The sequence below is a fragment of the Tupaia chinensis genome, unplaced genomic scaffold, assembly GCF_000334495.1.
Source record: "Tupaia chinensis unplaced genomic scaffold, TupChi_1.0 Scaffold146828_1, whole genome shotgun sequence".
In the NCBI taxonomy this organism is placed as follows: domain Eukaryota; kingdom Metazoa; phylum Chordata; class Mammalia; order Scandentia; family Tupaiidae; genus Tupaia; species Tupaia belangeri.
In genome coordinates, this window is record NW_006206682.1 from 1,425,884 (window position 1) to 1,439,870 (window position 13,987).

Genomic DNA, 13,987 nt, shown 5'->3' on the forward strand with positions numbered 1-13,987 from the left:
AAAAAAAAAAAAAAAGGGAGTGTTGGACATTGTTCAAACCTTGTTGCCATACTCCAGGGCCCAGGAATTGGGAAGGCTGGACTTTTTCAAGTCTATTTAGGAAATGCAGTGCCTGGAAATGGCTGAGTGAGTTCTAAGTCCTGGGCTAGCCACTTCTCAAAATCTAGACGTCAACGTTGTCGTCTGCACGGATAGCCAGGCACGGACAACAGAAGCTCCATGGGGCCGAGATCAGCCCAGTTGGCCAAGGCCGGCCAACGCTGTCTGTTACGGTGCCCTCGAAACGTGGGTGTCTTCGAGAGCAACTGTTAGCAGGAAATGTCATTCCTGATTTGATTTCCGGGTCTAGTTTAAAAACCCTAAAATTCTAAGTATAAAATATAGGACAGGGGTAGCCTCTAATATCGCTATGTGAGAGGACCGTGAAACTACTGCTCCATGGAGTCAGGCAGAGGTTGGTAAAAGATGCCTGGGTGCCCCAGAATTCTTTGTTCAGCACGGACACCCATATTAAGTCCAAGTGGGAGATGAACAGGTAAAATGTGTTGCTCGTGAAGAGGCTTTTCCAGATCTGACTCAGCACATCTGACAGCTCTCCATACACGAGAGGTCGCGGAATCTGGAGGACGAGATTCTAACCCACGCAGGGACTACCTCCTCCCCGTCTCCACCTCCCTGCAGAGCCCTCGGCTGTCTATCTGGAAACGAGTACTTCCTAAAGAGGCACACACACACGGCCTTGAAGCTAGGGAGGATTTCAGATGGGTCGTGGGTGAACCGAAGTGTGTGGTAGCACTTTAGAACCAAGTAACATTGGTTTCCCATTTTGAAAGCAATACCAAATTTAATATAAAATACAAATATGTTGGGTCAGTGAAAAAGTCATTACTTTTCTTTTCGATGCAAAAATGTGAATTTTCTGACAACCCAATAAAATCATTGAGGGGGGACTTCATAAATTCAAAGAAGTCTATTGATTAAATATGAACTAGTGTAGGGACCAGCAGTTAGTGAAATGGCTTTGTCGCCGGACTCCCACGTAATCGACCATGGTTCAAGTCCCGGACCCGGTGGCTTAAAACTCACGCCGGGCGCGTGTGCGTGCATGCCCAAGATCCCAGGAGGAGAATGGAGGAGAAGGGATTGTGGCGTGGCCATCCCCCCTGGGGGGTGATTTCTCGTTTTCTGTCTCTCTGTCTCTCTCTGTCTGGCAAGCGCACGTGCCCTATAGCAAAAAAAAAAGAACTAGTGTAAGTGACAGATGGAAGGACATCCAGAAAGGATAAAGGTAGGTCGCGAGTGACATAGTGGGAAACACTTGCAGAACTAGAAAGCCTGCCCCAAATCCTGCCTAGCTTTGGTCTCATTATGTCTTGTGTCTTGTGAATATGTCAGAGGATTTTGTTGTTTTTGTTTCCTCTTTGTCAAGGGGAGCAAAGTTGGCCAGATCAGAAATAAATCACACCGGAATGACAGGACTTCCTCAGAGGGTCTAAACGTATCTACACTCCACACACACACGCGCACACACGCACACACATGCATGCACACTCATGGAAATCGTGAGCATGTCAAATATCGTTTCCACCTCAAAAGAGTACCCGCTCATTCATATAAACACTAAACGGAGCTAACGTGTTGGAAGGAAACCACCCAGGTCCTCGCCATCTGGCGAAGCCTTACAGAGGCTGAGCTGCCATCAGAGTGGGTTAAGAGTCTGGCTGGACAAGTTGCAATAAAGCCTGCACAGGAATTCCCTGGAGTCACAGACGACACAGGCTGGGTGACACTTTCAAGCAGCACAAAGGACTGACAAGGAGCGCCCACTCGACCGGCCCTTACCAAGCAAGAGGCCTCTAGCCCAAGACTCCCCACTAGGAAGCCAACAGCGGCGGGGTCCAGGCTGGCCCAGAGGCAGGATTCAGAGGAGGGAGCCACGTCTGCAGATGCAGATGAGGAGGACAGAACAGGAAAAGGCAAGTACCGGTTAGAAAAGGCAGCGCAGTCAGAAAACAAAACAAAGGGCAACAAAGTCAGAAGGAAAGAGTCTAACGGAAAAACACGTGCCCCTGGCGGTAGGAGGGGCCCAGCAGAGCAGTGAGGGCAGGGTCACGAGAGACCACGGCTCTCCCCCTCCTGCCCCACAGGACTTCAGGGTACCCTCTGTCCTCTAAGCCTCGGTGTCTCCACCTACGAAGTGGGATGGATAAATGATGGCACCGGTGACACATGGGCTGGTGTGGCGATTAGCTGCCATCGTGCTCAGAGACCACAGCGAGGGAAGGCCAAGCAGAGGACGCTCCGGGGCCCCTGTTGCTGCTGCTACCTTGTCATAGAGGCCATCCCTCCAACTGCCTCCATGGTGCACCTCTCACAGAGGACAGTGACTCTCCTGTCGCGTGCTTTGGGGAGGATTCAGTGAGTGAATGTAAGTAAAGCATTTAGGCATCTGCGTGACTCACAGAAGACATGCGTACTAATGTCCTGGGGACAAAGTAAGCCACTTTCTGCTGCAGTGGCCCTGGCTGAAACGGAAAAGGTGTGAGCTCAATGGGCCCATTTTCTGGGTCTCAGTGTCCCTTGGTGCAGTCAGCCTCCAAGCAGACACAGTCAGTCCCTCCAACACTCACCTTCCCCAACCTGCACAACGAAGGGACTCTTGGGAATGGTATCCCCGGCAAAGGAGACCCTGACCACGTGGGTGCCGGGCTGCACTGGTTTGTACACGCAGCGGTACATCTGGTTTCCTTTGTCTTCCACGAGCAGCTCCACAGTGTTCTTCCCCTGGGGATCTTCCACCTCGACACCGATGTCACCCACGCCGGCTCCTGCGGGACAACGAGCACTCCATGAGCCAACCCTCTCCCAGAAGGCTCACTGTGGGGCTGGCTCCCGGCCTAGTGAGTAAGAGAGCCAGGTTCCACATGGCTCACCAGGAGTTGAATCCCATCCCATGGACTGAAAACAAATCAGGCACATGTGCATGCATGCCCAGAATCCTGACAAGAGGGGGAAATGGAGGAGGGATTGTGGGGTGAACACGTCCCATCATGGAGTGCCTTCTCACTCGCTCTTTCTCATTGAATGCACATACCCTGTGGCGATTAAAACAAAAACTCACCATGCTGAGTGCAAAAGACAGACAGGAGGAGACAGAGGGGCGCTCAGGAAGATTCACACCAAAGTTTCACCCCAGTTTCTTAGAATGTTTGGGATATTTAATGAAGGCTTGGGATATTTAATGAAGGCAGAGATGTGTACAGAAATTGATTATCAATTCCATCTAAGTCAAGCCTGAGTATAAGGTTTTTGAGAAGAAAAGCTAGTATTGAAACATGTGAAAAATATGAGATATTTGAATAAGTTATTTCTGTCGTTTGTTCAGGTACAAGACAAAAGGTGACCATCCCTGGCCTTCAAGCTCCTGTGGATGGTGTTTCAGGCTGGGGAGGAAAGCCCACAGGTCTGGCCTATGGAGGAGACGGTACCTGCCGTGTAGATGTCGAAGTAGGTGGGCTTGTTGGCGATGTTCCCCGTAGCTTCCAACCCGGGGCCTTTCGCGGTCACTTTACTGGCATCCCCCTGGGCCTTGTCAACATTCACTTCAAATGGGCTCTTGGAGATGTGCTGTCCTGCAAAGAGGACTGTGACCTACAGGGGACAAGCAGGTGAGGTATAATTGCTTCCCACATCCAGACAGACCATGAGGCCATCAGGCCAGACACACTGACAACCTTCCCCCCCCCCCACCATGTTTGCACAACAAAAGTGGCTGGAACCAGGAGCCAGGGAACCAAGTTCCAGGCCTGAATGGAACTCCCTCCTGGTGCCATCAGCCAGGCAGCTGGGTCTGGGACAGCATGCCTTCAACAAACTGAAAACGCTGCCATCAGACGTCCTTTGTCCCTCTCCTAGGAAACGAGCACTCACATTTTATCACTGACTCTGGTCCTTAAAAGGGGGCTGAAAAGAGGGACGTGGTCCCAGAATACAATACACTGCTTCAGGATTTCAAACCCAAAGTGTTTTTCAAGGGGCTAAGATCATTCTTAGACAAAGTATATTGATTTCTATTTAAAACTTGAGTCATGGGGACCAGTAGATGACATAATGGTTACACCACTGGACTCCCACACTGTCAACTGTGGTTCAAATCCTAGATCCAATGGCTTAAACGTGCGCACCCAAAATCCCAAGAGAAGAACGGAGGAGAAGGACTGTGGCATGCCCGTCCTGGGTGGGGTGTGTGTGTGTGTGTGTGTGTGTGAATTCTCGCTTTCTTTCTCTATATCTCACCAGCGAGCACTTGTGCCAGATAGCCAAAATCTCTCTTAAAAAAAAAAAAAAAGAAAAAGAAAAAGAAAGAAAACTAGCTCTTCCTCAGATATCTTTCTCCTGTTTTTTTTTTTTTTTAAGAGGTTTTTTGCTATAGGGCACGTGCCCTCGCCAGACACACACAGAGAGACAGAGAGACAGAAAGCGAGAAATCACCGCCCAGGGGGAATGGCCACGCCGCAATCCCTTCTCCTCCATTCTCCTCTCGGGATCTTGGGCACGCATGCACATGTGCCCAGCGTGAGTTTTAAGCCACCAGGTCCGGGTCGCGAACCGCGGTCGACTACGTGGGAGTCCAGCGACATAGCCATTACGCTAACTGCTAGTCCCAAGATATCTTTCTTCTACACACACTGAGACAAGCCCAGAGGAGTCCCAGCCATGGCCATGAAGCCTCATCTTACTTTGTGCAGCCCAGTGACCTTGGGCAGGTACTCCACGGAGTATGTCTTCTTGTTCTTGTCGCTATCGGGAGTCACGTGTGCCTGGGGGGAAAGTGAGTGACAGTTAGCGAAGGCAGCGGGTGTGAGCAAAGAGCACGCTGTGTCAGCCAAGGCCCTGCAGCACGCAGCCAGGTCGGGAACACTGAGGGTGCCGGCCACTTCCTACCCTGCCATTCCTACAGCACACAGCGGGGGAGTGGCCTCCTGAAGTCAGAGAAACTAAAGGACAAGCACACAGTCGGGGCGCCCCTCAGTCTCAGGGCTGGCACTCTCTAAGTGACAGAGACTGAGAAGGAGTGACTTTGACCTCTACTGGCTCAGGAGTTCCTGACAGCTGATGAAACACCAGGCCCCTGTGAGGTACCAAAAACAGGCCACTGAGCCAGTCAGGTCCAAACTCTGCTCCAGAGGGAAAACCGACACCAAAACTTAGAGTTTCCAATTGCACAAAATGCTGAGAATGAAATACGGATCTAAGCAAATAAGTGAACAGAGAAAGACCGACATGTGCAAAGGCTCTGGGAGAGGAATCAAAGAGCAATCAGTGTTGGGAAGACAGAGGGCAAGAAATACCTTGTCTGGCCATTCGTATCTAAAAGCCCAACTGGCCAAGTCCATACCAAACCCAAAGTGTCTATTCCTGTGTTAAACAGTGTCTTCAGGAGTTGAATTATATTCTATTTCCAAGCACAGCTCTCGGACAAACTAGTTTCAGTCTTGGTAACCTTTTGGTAGGGAACAGTCTGGGCTGCAGCCACTCGGAGGGAAATGGAGGCACAATCCCCAGCCCTGTTTTAAGTCCCAAATACCCCACAGGATACAGACAGAAGAGACAGCATCTCCCACCTACCTCCTCTTTGTTCCCTTCGGGGTCCTCAACAAACACCATCACGTCCCCCTGCCCGGCGCTGATGGTGTCCACGGTGAACTTGGCCGGCTGCTTCACCATGTTTCCAGTGGGCTCGATTCCTGCCATGAGTGGACACAGCCCGTTATGAGTGAGGCCAGGCCTGGTACCAACCTTCACCCACGGGGTCTCCTCCAGGGAGCAGACAGAGGGGACCCGGCCCAGCGGAGCCAGGATGGGGGACAGGGGCAAACTGCCATAATAAGGATCATCAGAGAGGCAGCCCTAGTCTCGTCCACGGTAATTAAGCAACACCCAGTTGTGAGACGCTCGGAGAATTCAGTCAGAACTCTACTATTGTGGAAAAGCAATGTGGTTCGTCTACACAACTGTGAAAAATATCAGTGGGCTTGCCCTGAAAGAGGCCCTTTCACTGCTTGTAAAATTTTAAAAATTATTTTATGTAACTTTATTGATTGATTATTTATTTCAATTTATCAGAGAGGGACAGAGCGTGAGTGGGAGAGAAAGTGAGAAAGCAAGGGGCCAGGTCTGGGACTCAAACCATGGTCGGCCATGTGGGAGTCCAGCGCCCTTAACTACTATACCCCCTGCCAGCCCCATTGCATGAAATTTTTTTAACTATATTTAAAAATTATTATTATTACTCTTTTGCCAGAGGGTGGGTGTGCTCACCAGAAAGATACCAGGAGTGGGGTTTGAGGGAGTGAGGATGCAACCCCCATGGGAGCTGGTCACGCCTTAATCTCTTCTCCTCCATTCTCACTCCTTTCAGGATTTTGGGCACACGCACACATGCACCTGGCATGATTTTCAAGCCATTGAGTCTGCGACTCAACCCGCAGTCAGCTATGAGGGAAACTAGGGCCTTAATATGCATACCACTGGTGGGCCCACAGTATTTTTTTAATTAGACTTATTTCAAGACAACGGAGCAAATTAACTTGAGACAGATTCACATGCAGCTCTAAAGAATAATATGCTTTGGGACCAGCAGTTGGCATAATGGCTATGTCACTGGACTACCATGTAGTCGACAGTAGTTCAAGTCCCAGACCCGGTGGCTTAAACTCACACCAGGCGCGTGTGTGTGCGTGCCCAAAATCCCGACAGGAGAATGGAGGAGAAGGGATTGCGGCATAGCCATCCCCCCTGGGGGGGTGATTTCCCGTTTCCTGTCTCTCTGTCTCTGTCTTTCTGGTGATCACACACGCCCTATGGCAAAAAAAATCTCAAAAAAAAAAACAGCATCATTTACGCAGTTCCCCCAAGGAAACATCACGTGAAACTACAGTACATGTCACAACAAGGGCACTGACATTGCGACATTCCCGACAGGGACGTTCCCATCAGCATAAGAACAGAGCCTCCTCCATTTCCCTGTCTCTCCACCCACTTCCTGGCCCTGACAACCACTCACCTGTTTTCCACCTCTGTAATTTTATCACTGAAGATGTCATAGAAAGAGGAGAGGTGATACATAGAGAGAGAAAGACACAGACCCCAGCAGGTGTTCACACCACGCTCCCCGTAGCCTTAGCATATCCTGGGCACATATGCGCACAGCCTGTACCCTGAGGCATCTGGAGGAAGACCTGAGACCTTCCCGAAGCAGCTGTTATGCGACTACTAGGCCACCCCTGCAGCTCCAACTTTCTGAAGTCAGTTTGAATAGGACCCTAATAAGATTCCCATATTACAAGTGCTTGCTAAGTGTCATTTAACTTCTAGAGGTCGATCCACCTCTTTTTTCTCCTGCCATCGGATCTGGGGAGACACTGGGGCATTTGTTACTATACTGTAGATTTGTATTCATTTCACAATCAATAACTGAAGAAAACATAGTGGTAGGTTCTCAATAATAACACTACGTTCCCAGACTGTTAAGAAAGAAATGCAAAGTGAGGGGGACCAGCAGGTGGCGGTGATAAAGGCACTGGACAGGCCCACGGGGCCAACCATGGTGCAAGTCCTGGACCTGGTGGCATGCTTTCTCACTTTTCCTCTCTCTCTTTCTGATCAAATTAAAAATAAATAAGGGAACCAGCAGTTAGCGTAATGGCTATGTCGTTGTACTCCTGCGTAGTCGACCGCGGTTTGCGTCCTGGACACGGTGGCTTAAATCTCACACCAGGCGCGTGTGCGTGCGTGCCCAAGATCCTGAGAGGAGAATGGAGGAGAAGGGATTGTGGCATGATCATCCCCCCTGGGGGGTGATTTCTCGCTTTCTGTCTCTATGTCTCTGTCTGTCTGGCGAGCGCGGCCGCAAGCCCCCTTTATTGAAACTTTCTCAAAAAAAAAATTAAAAATAAATAATAAATGAATAAATAAAATTAAATAATTATTTTTAAAAATAAAATCTTTTTAAAAAAATGAAAAGAAAGGCAAAGTGAAGAAAATGTAGTCTGAATTTATTTCTAAAAAGAAATACTGCAAGGACCAGCAGATGGCATAATGGTTACATCGCTGGACTCCCACATAGTTGACTGTGGTTCAAGTCCCACACTCAGTGGCTTAAAACACATCAGGCACATGTGCATGCATGCTCAAAATCCTGAAAGGAGAATGGAGGAGAAGGCCATCTCCCCAGGAAGTGATTTTTCTCTTTCTGTCTTTGTCTCTCCGGCAAATGCATGTGCCCTACAGCAAAAATTTCTCTCTTAAAAAAAAAGAAAAAAGAAGAGGAAGAAGAAATACTTTCAGACTTTGAAGAAAAGAATGACATTTTCTTTCACTTAAAGTATACATCAAGATCGGGTCATTTAATAAACAGATTTAAGGCCAGCCTGAGGCATGGTGGTTAAGGTGGCTCGATCTCACATGGCTGACGATGCAGTTTGAATCCCAGACTCAGCTATTTGGAAACATACTAGGTGCTTGTGCATACATGCCCAAAATCCCAAAAGGGCGCAGTGGAAGACAAGGGACTGCTGCTTGACCATCCGCCACGGGAGGTGCTTTCTCATTTTCCTCTTTCTCTTTCTCGCTGTCTCCCTCTGGGCGAGTACAAGCACCCTCTGGCAAAACTTAAATATACAGACTAATAAACAGAGTATACACCTAAAGTACTGTTCAAAATCTACTCCATCAGCCTGAGAAACAATTTGCTTGGTTAGGGAGCTGAACCGATTGCCAACTCTGCAGCTCTCGAGGGGCCACACTCACCATGCACAGACAACTGGTCTCTCAATGCTGCATCAGTTTGGGAAAAGGTTTCTGCTTAGCTCATAGATAAATGCTTTCTACGTGCCTGATCCCATGGGGAGCCCTGTTAGTTGATGTCACCCTAGCCCTTCTCCTTCCACCAACTGGAACTGAGCCAGCCAGGGCTCAGAGAGTGGCTCTGCCAGTGTTCACTGGCTGGCAACTGGAAGCTACTGAACCTCCGAAAGCTAAACCGAACTCTCAGCCCTTTACGAAGCTAGAAGTTGGGACCGGCAGATGGCGTAACGGCTATGTCGCTGGACTCCCATGTAGTCGACTGTGGTGTCCTGGACCCGATGGCTTAAACTCACAAAGGGCACGTGTGTGTGTGTGTGTGCACAAGATCCCGAGAGGAGAATGGAGAAGGGATTACATGTGGACATCCCCCCTGAGGGGGTGATTTCTCGCTTTCTGTCTCTCTGTCTTTCTAGTGAGCGCACATGCCCTATAGCAAAAACCTCTCCAAAAAAATAAAAAGAAGCAGCTAGAAGTTAAATGTTCTCTACTCCTGGGCTCAGCTGCCAAAATGAAGCAAAGTGCTCGCATAGGAGAGACAGCAAAACTGTCCCTGGCTCTCATCTCACCTCAGGACAAGGGAAATGTCGCACAGCTCCCCACCTAGCCTCATGCTGTGAGCCTGTCAACCTCAACGACCAATTTGTCTTCCTACTTGTAAAGAGAGAAAATGAGTCACACACAGAATTCCCATACGATCTAGCAATTCCACTTCTAGGGGTATAGCAAAAGAACTGAAGCAGGATTCAGATATTTGCACACCCAGGTTCACAGTAGCCTCATTTACAGTAGCGAAAGGCGTGCATGAACAGATCAATGGAAGAACTCAATATAGTGTGTGTGTGTGTGTGTGTGTGTGTGTGTGTGTGTGTGTGCCGTGGAATATTATACAGCCCTAAAAAGGAATGCCATTCAGGCTGCATGAATAAACCTTGAAGACAGGCTAAGTGAAGGAGGGTCAAACACGGTAGATAGGATATAATGCCGCTTCTCTAAGTTAAGTAACTACGTTAGACTAATTCCGAGACAAAGTAGCAAAGAGGGGACTGGGAGCTGGGGGGAGGGGAAAACAGTCAGGTCTTAATGAGTATGAAATTGCATTTGGGAATTTGGAAATGTTCTAGATATGGATGGTAGTGATGGCTATGGTTGTACTTAAGGCCACAGAACTGAGTTTGATCACAATAAAAAAACTACCAAAAAAGCATATATAAATAAATATACAACGGGGAAAAAAAAAAAGTAGCTTTCATCCCCCAAGTGCTTAAAGCTTACAAAGAAGCAGATGAAGGAAACGGCGAAGAGCAGCCACATCCCTGAACCGTAAGTGGTCACTTTCTAGAAAACAGAACCAGAAAGGAAACCGTCTCACATTAACAATGGGGAAGCTGGCCAGCCAGTGATAAGGCTATTACAAACAAGCATTTTATGCCTTGATTAGCATTAAAGAAGCATAACCTTTAAAGTCAGATTCGTTATTCCAGCCACCACGACTAGTCATGGCTTAGAGAAAACACTTTGGAAGCGACTGCAGACATGCCAGGCTCTACATGGCCGCGAACAGGGGAGCGCTTCAAAAAAACCGCTTCTACCCAGGGGGACTTTATAAAGCTCACAAGAAGGTGGTATGAAAGTACAAATTTATTTTGGCACAAAATGTTTTAAGATGTATGCATAGGAGCTGGCAGGTGGTATGGTGGTTAAGAACGCTGGACTCCCACATGGCTGACTGTGGTTCGAGTCCCAGCTTTCTCGCTCACTTTCTCTTTCTCTCTCTCTCTCTCCCTCTCCCTCTCTGGTCAAATTAAAATAAATAAAGTTTAATAAAATAATTTTTTAAATAAATGACTCTATGCATAGTTTTATAATATGACAGGAACTTTTGGAGGACAAATCAGACAGCACAAATGACCACATTCACCCACCTCACTGCCACCCAGGACCATCAGTGGCAAGTGGGTCTGTTCCAGAACTACATGCCCACCCGGATGGAGACTTGGGAAGAGCACAGCGTCAGGATCACTGCCCACGTCACGTCTCCTCCTGAGCCTCAGCTGACGCCAAGCAGGAAAATGCTCTCTGCAAAGGGAGTGTGTGTCCGGGGCGTCCTGCAGGACACGTATCCTGGACTCTCAGAAAGTCAATGTCATTTCTTAAAAAACTTGTGAAGATTTGGGGAAGGCCAGGCCGTGGCATGGTGGTTAAGGCACTAGAGCCCACAAGGCCAACTCCAAGGTTCAAGTCCTAGACCTGGAAGCTTGAGGAATACACTGGGCACATTTACAGGTATGCGCCCCAAATCTCAAGAGAAGAATGGAGGAGAAGGGATTGCTACATGGTCATCCCCCCACCAGGGGTAGAGGGGGGATTTCTCACTTTCCCTCTTTGTTTTCTCTCCAGCGAGCACATGCACCCTATGCCAAAAATCGTAAATTAAAAAAATAATTTAAGAAAAAAAAAGATTTGGGGGAATTACTCTGTATTTTAAAAGTTGAAAGAGAAATGACAGGTGTAGTAAGTGGACCTCAATTAGACATGGTTGTTAACAACTATAAAGGACAATTTAGAACAACAGGGCAGTGTAAATACAAAGTGGATACCAGAGAATATAAAATATCGCCTATCTCTGTGTGAGCAAGGGTAACACTGTTGTCTCCAAGGATCTCCCATTCTTAGGAGAGGCTTGTTCACATACTGAAGAGGAAACTGTCACCAGGCCGACAGTTTTGGTTCAAATAATCCCATAATCACACACACACACATTACACACTCACACACGGCAAGAGATAACCACTGAGAATGGTAAGAAATGCCGATATGGGCGAAGATACACATGATACTGTTATGTATAAACGTTACCCCAGCTGTAATTAAGACATAAAATACACTCCCTCCCTCCCCAAAGAAAAGTTTGTAAGTTGCATCTCACCGCGCAGACTTTTCTTTTTCCCGTTATAGGGCACGTGTGCTCGCCAGAAAGACAGAGAGAGACAGAAAGATAGAACGCGAGAAATCACCCCCCAGGGGGGATAGCCACACTGCAATCCCTTCTCCTCCATTCTCCTCTCAGGATCTTGGGCACACACGCACACACGCCCAGCGTGAGTTTAAGCCACCGGGTCTGGGACACGAACTGCGGTTGACTGCATGGGAGTCCAGCGACATAGCCATTACGCTAACTGCTGGTCCCTCACTGCATAGACCTTTATACCAAAAGCCACGCTGTGCAGCCATTCTCTTTAAAACCCTGGAGTGCTTGAAGTTGGGGCCACTCGGACCCCCACTGCTTTGAAGTGGCTCCAACTCACTGACCCACGACTCACTGACCCACAACTCACTGACCCACCCACAATGCTCTGAGCAGAAAGGTGCCCTGCCACTGCCCTGGAGTCATAAACAGGAAGTCTTAGCAAGGAAGCCTTGCTGTGGAATGGGAGGCATCCCATTCCATTTTCTTTTAGCAGAACTCAAAGAAAAGCTTATCAGCAGCCAGGCGCCCTAGGCCCTCGCCCCTGCCCCCTTCACAGGCCAGGCCGCTGGTTCCATCCCTGAAAAATGGGAATGATTAGCCCCAGGGTTACTCAGTCCCAGGGTTACTGCACCGGAAATCCGAAGCAGCAAAAGTGGAAGCCTTCCTTAAGCCTTGGATTCACAGTGAGGTGGCCCTAGATTAAATGACCCGTAGGTAAATAACTGAGCAGCAGGCCGGGGACTCTAAGGATTAGGCCCACGCACACACTCGTGGTTCTGAGCACACTCCTGGAGTGTCACAACTCTGCAACGTCGGGCCACGCCTCAGATCCGACAGCACCACCACTTACCTCGGCCATAGGCCCTGGCCTTCTTCGGGTTGAGTTTCGGTTTAAGAGGAGCCCCTGGCTTGAGCTTGGCTTTAGGGAACTGGGACAGGTAGGTCATCACCGAGTGCTCATCCACATCCGGGTGAATAATTTCTTCAGGAGTGATGACCTAGGGTAACAACGAGGTGGTCAGAGCCTAGAGCACATTGCTTCATGATGACAGGAGTTTGTTTTGTTTTGTTTTGTTTTGTTTTTTAAATGTCCCTTCAGCTACTCACTCTAAATATGAAGAAGTTGAGGCAGCTTCTCAACTGAGGAAAACAGGCTTAAATCAACATACCAAGGTCATGTGATTATTACCGTTTTAGGAGAACCTGTCCCCTTTGGAAACTAGAACCATCGCCAGAAAATTCCACACATAATTTCCAGAGATTCGTGCTTTGTCCCTCACACACACACAAAATCCATTCACTCCTCTGGAAAACCTTTCCTGAAGGGATAAGCAGATAAGCTACAGCGAGTCAAGAGGAAGAAGAAACAAGTATGTGGGATTAGAGCAGATTACAAAAATGCACATACACAAACTGGCCTTTTCCTTTGCTCACGTATTTATTACCTACATCTCCTCTTTTATAAAAAAAATTGGGGGAACCAGCAATTAGCGTAATGGCTATATTGCTGGACTCCCACGTAGTTGACTGCGGTTAGCATCCCGGACCCGGTGGCTTAAATCTCATGCCGGGCGCGTGTGCGTGCGTGCCCAAGATCCCAAGAGGAGAATGGAGGAGAAGGGATTGTGGCGTGACCATCCCCCTTGGGGGGTGATTTCTCGCTTTCTGTCTCTGTGTCTGTCTGGCGAGCGCACGCACCCTGTAGCAAAAACCTCTCAAAAAAAAAAATTAGTTAACTTTATTTTATTTTGACCAGAGAGAGACAGGTTGAGAGGAGGGAAAGTGAGAGAGCAAGCTGCCAGATCTGGGACTCAAACCGCAGTGGGTCACATGGGAGTCCAGCGCCCTCAACCACCACACCACCTGCTGGCCCCACCTGCATCTCCTTTAACACTACTAAGAAAAATAAATAAGGGGTCAGCAGGTGGCATGATGGTTAGGGTGCTGGATTTCCACATGGCCGACAGAGGTTTCAAGTCCCAGGATGAAAACTACAACAAAAAAATAAACAAATAAATCTTTAAAAAGGAAAGAAAGAAAAGAAAAAGAAGGGGGAAAAAAACCACAGTGGCATATTCTATATGTGATTTCAAAAGATTAGATACCTTTTTTTTTTTTTAAATGGGAAGCGGACAAATTCCCTCAGACAAC

General features: G+C 48.3%; 1 protein-coding gene across 6 annotated transcripts in view; it reads right to left on the reverse strand.

Annotated features, from left to right (window-relative positions):
- The window catches only part of FLNB (filamin B), a 158,587-nt gene that overhangs the window by 69,886 nt on the left and 74,714 nt on the right, over positions 1–13,987 (reverse strand). For all 6 annotated transcript variants that reach the window (XM_006169179.3, XM_006169178.3, XM_006169177.3 and 3 more), the window contains exons 4-8: positions 12,687–12,834; positions 5,629–5,747; positions 4,740–4,820; positions 3,489–3,651; positions 2,631–2,828 (exon numbers count right to left, since the gene is read on the reverse strand). In XM_006169179.3, the coding sequence (XP_006169241.1) occupies positions 2,631–2,828; positions 3,489–3,651; positions 4,740–4,820; positions 5,629–5,747; positions 12,687–12,834 (709 nt within the window). The remainder of the gene's footprint in view (positions 1–2,630; positions 2,829–3,488; positions 3,652–4,739; positions 4,821–5,628; positions 5,748–12,686; positions 12,835–13,987) is intronic.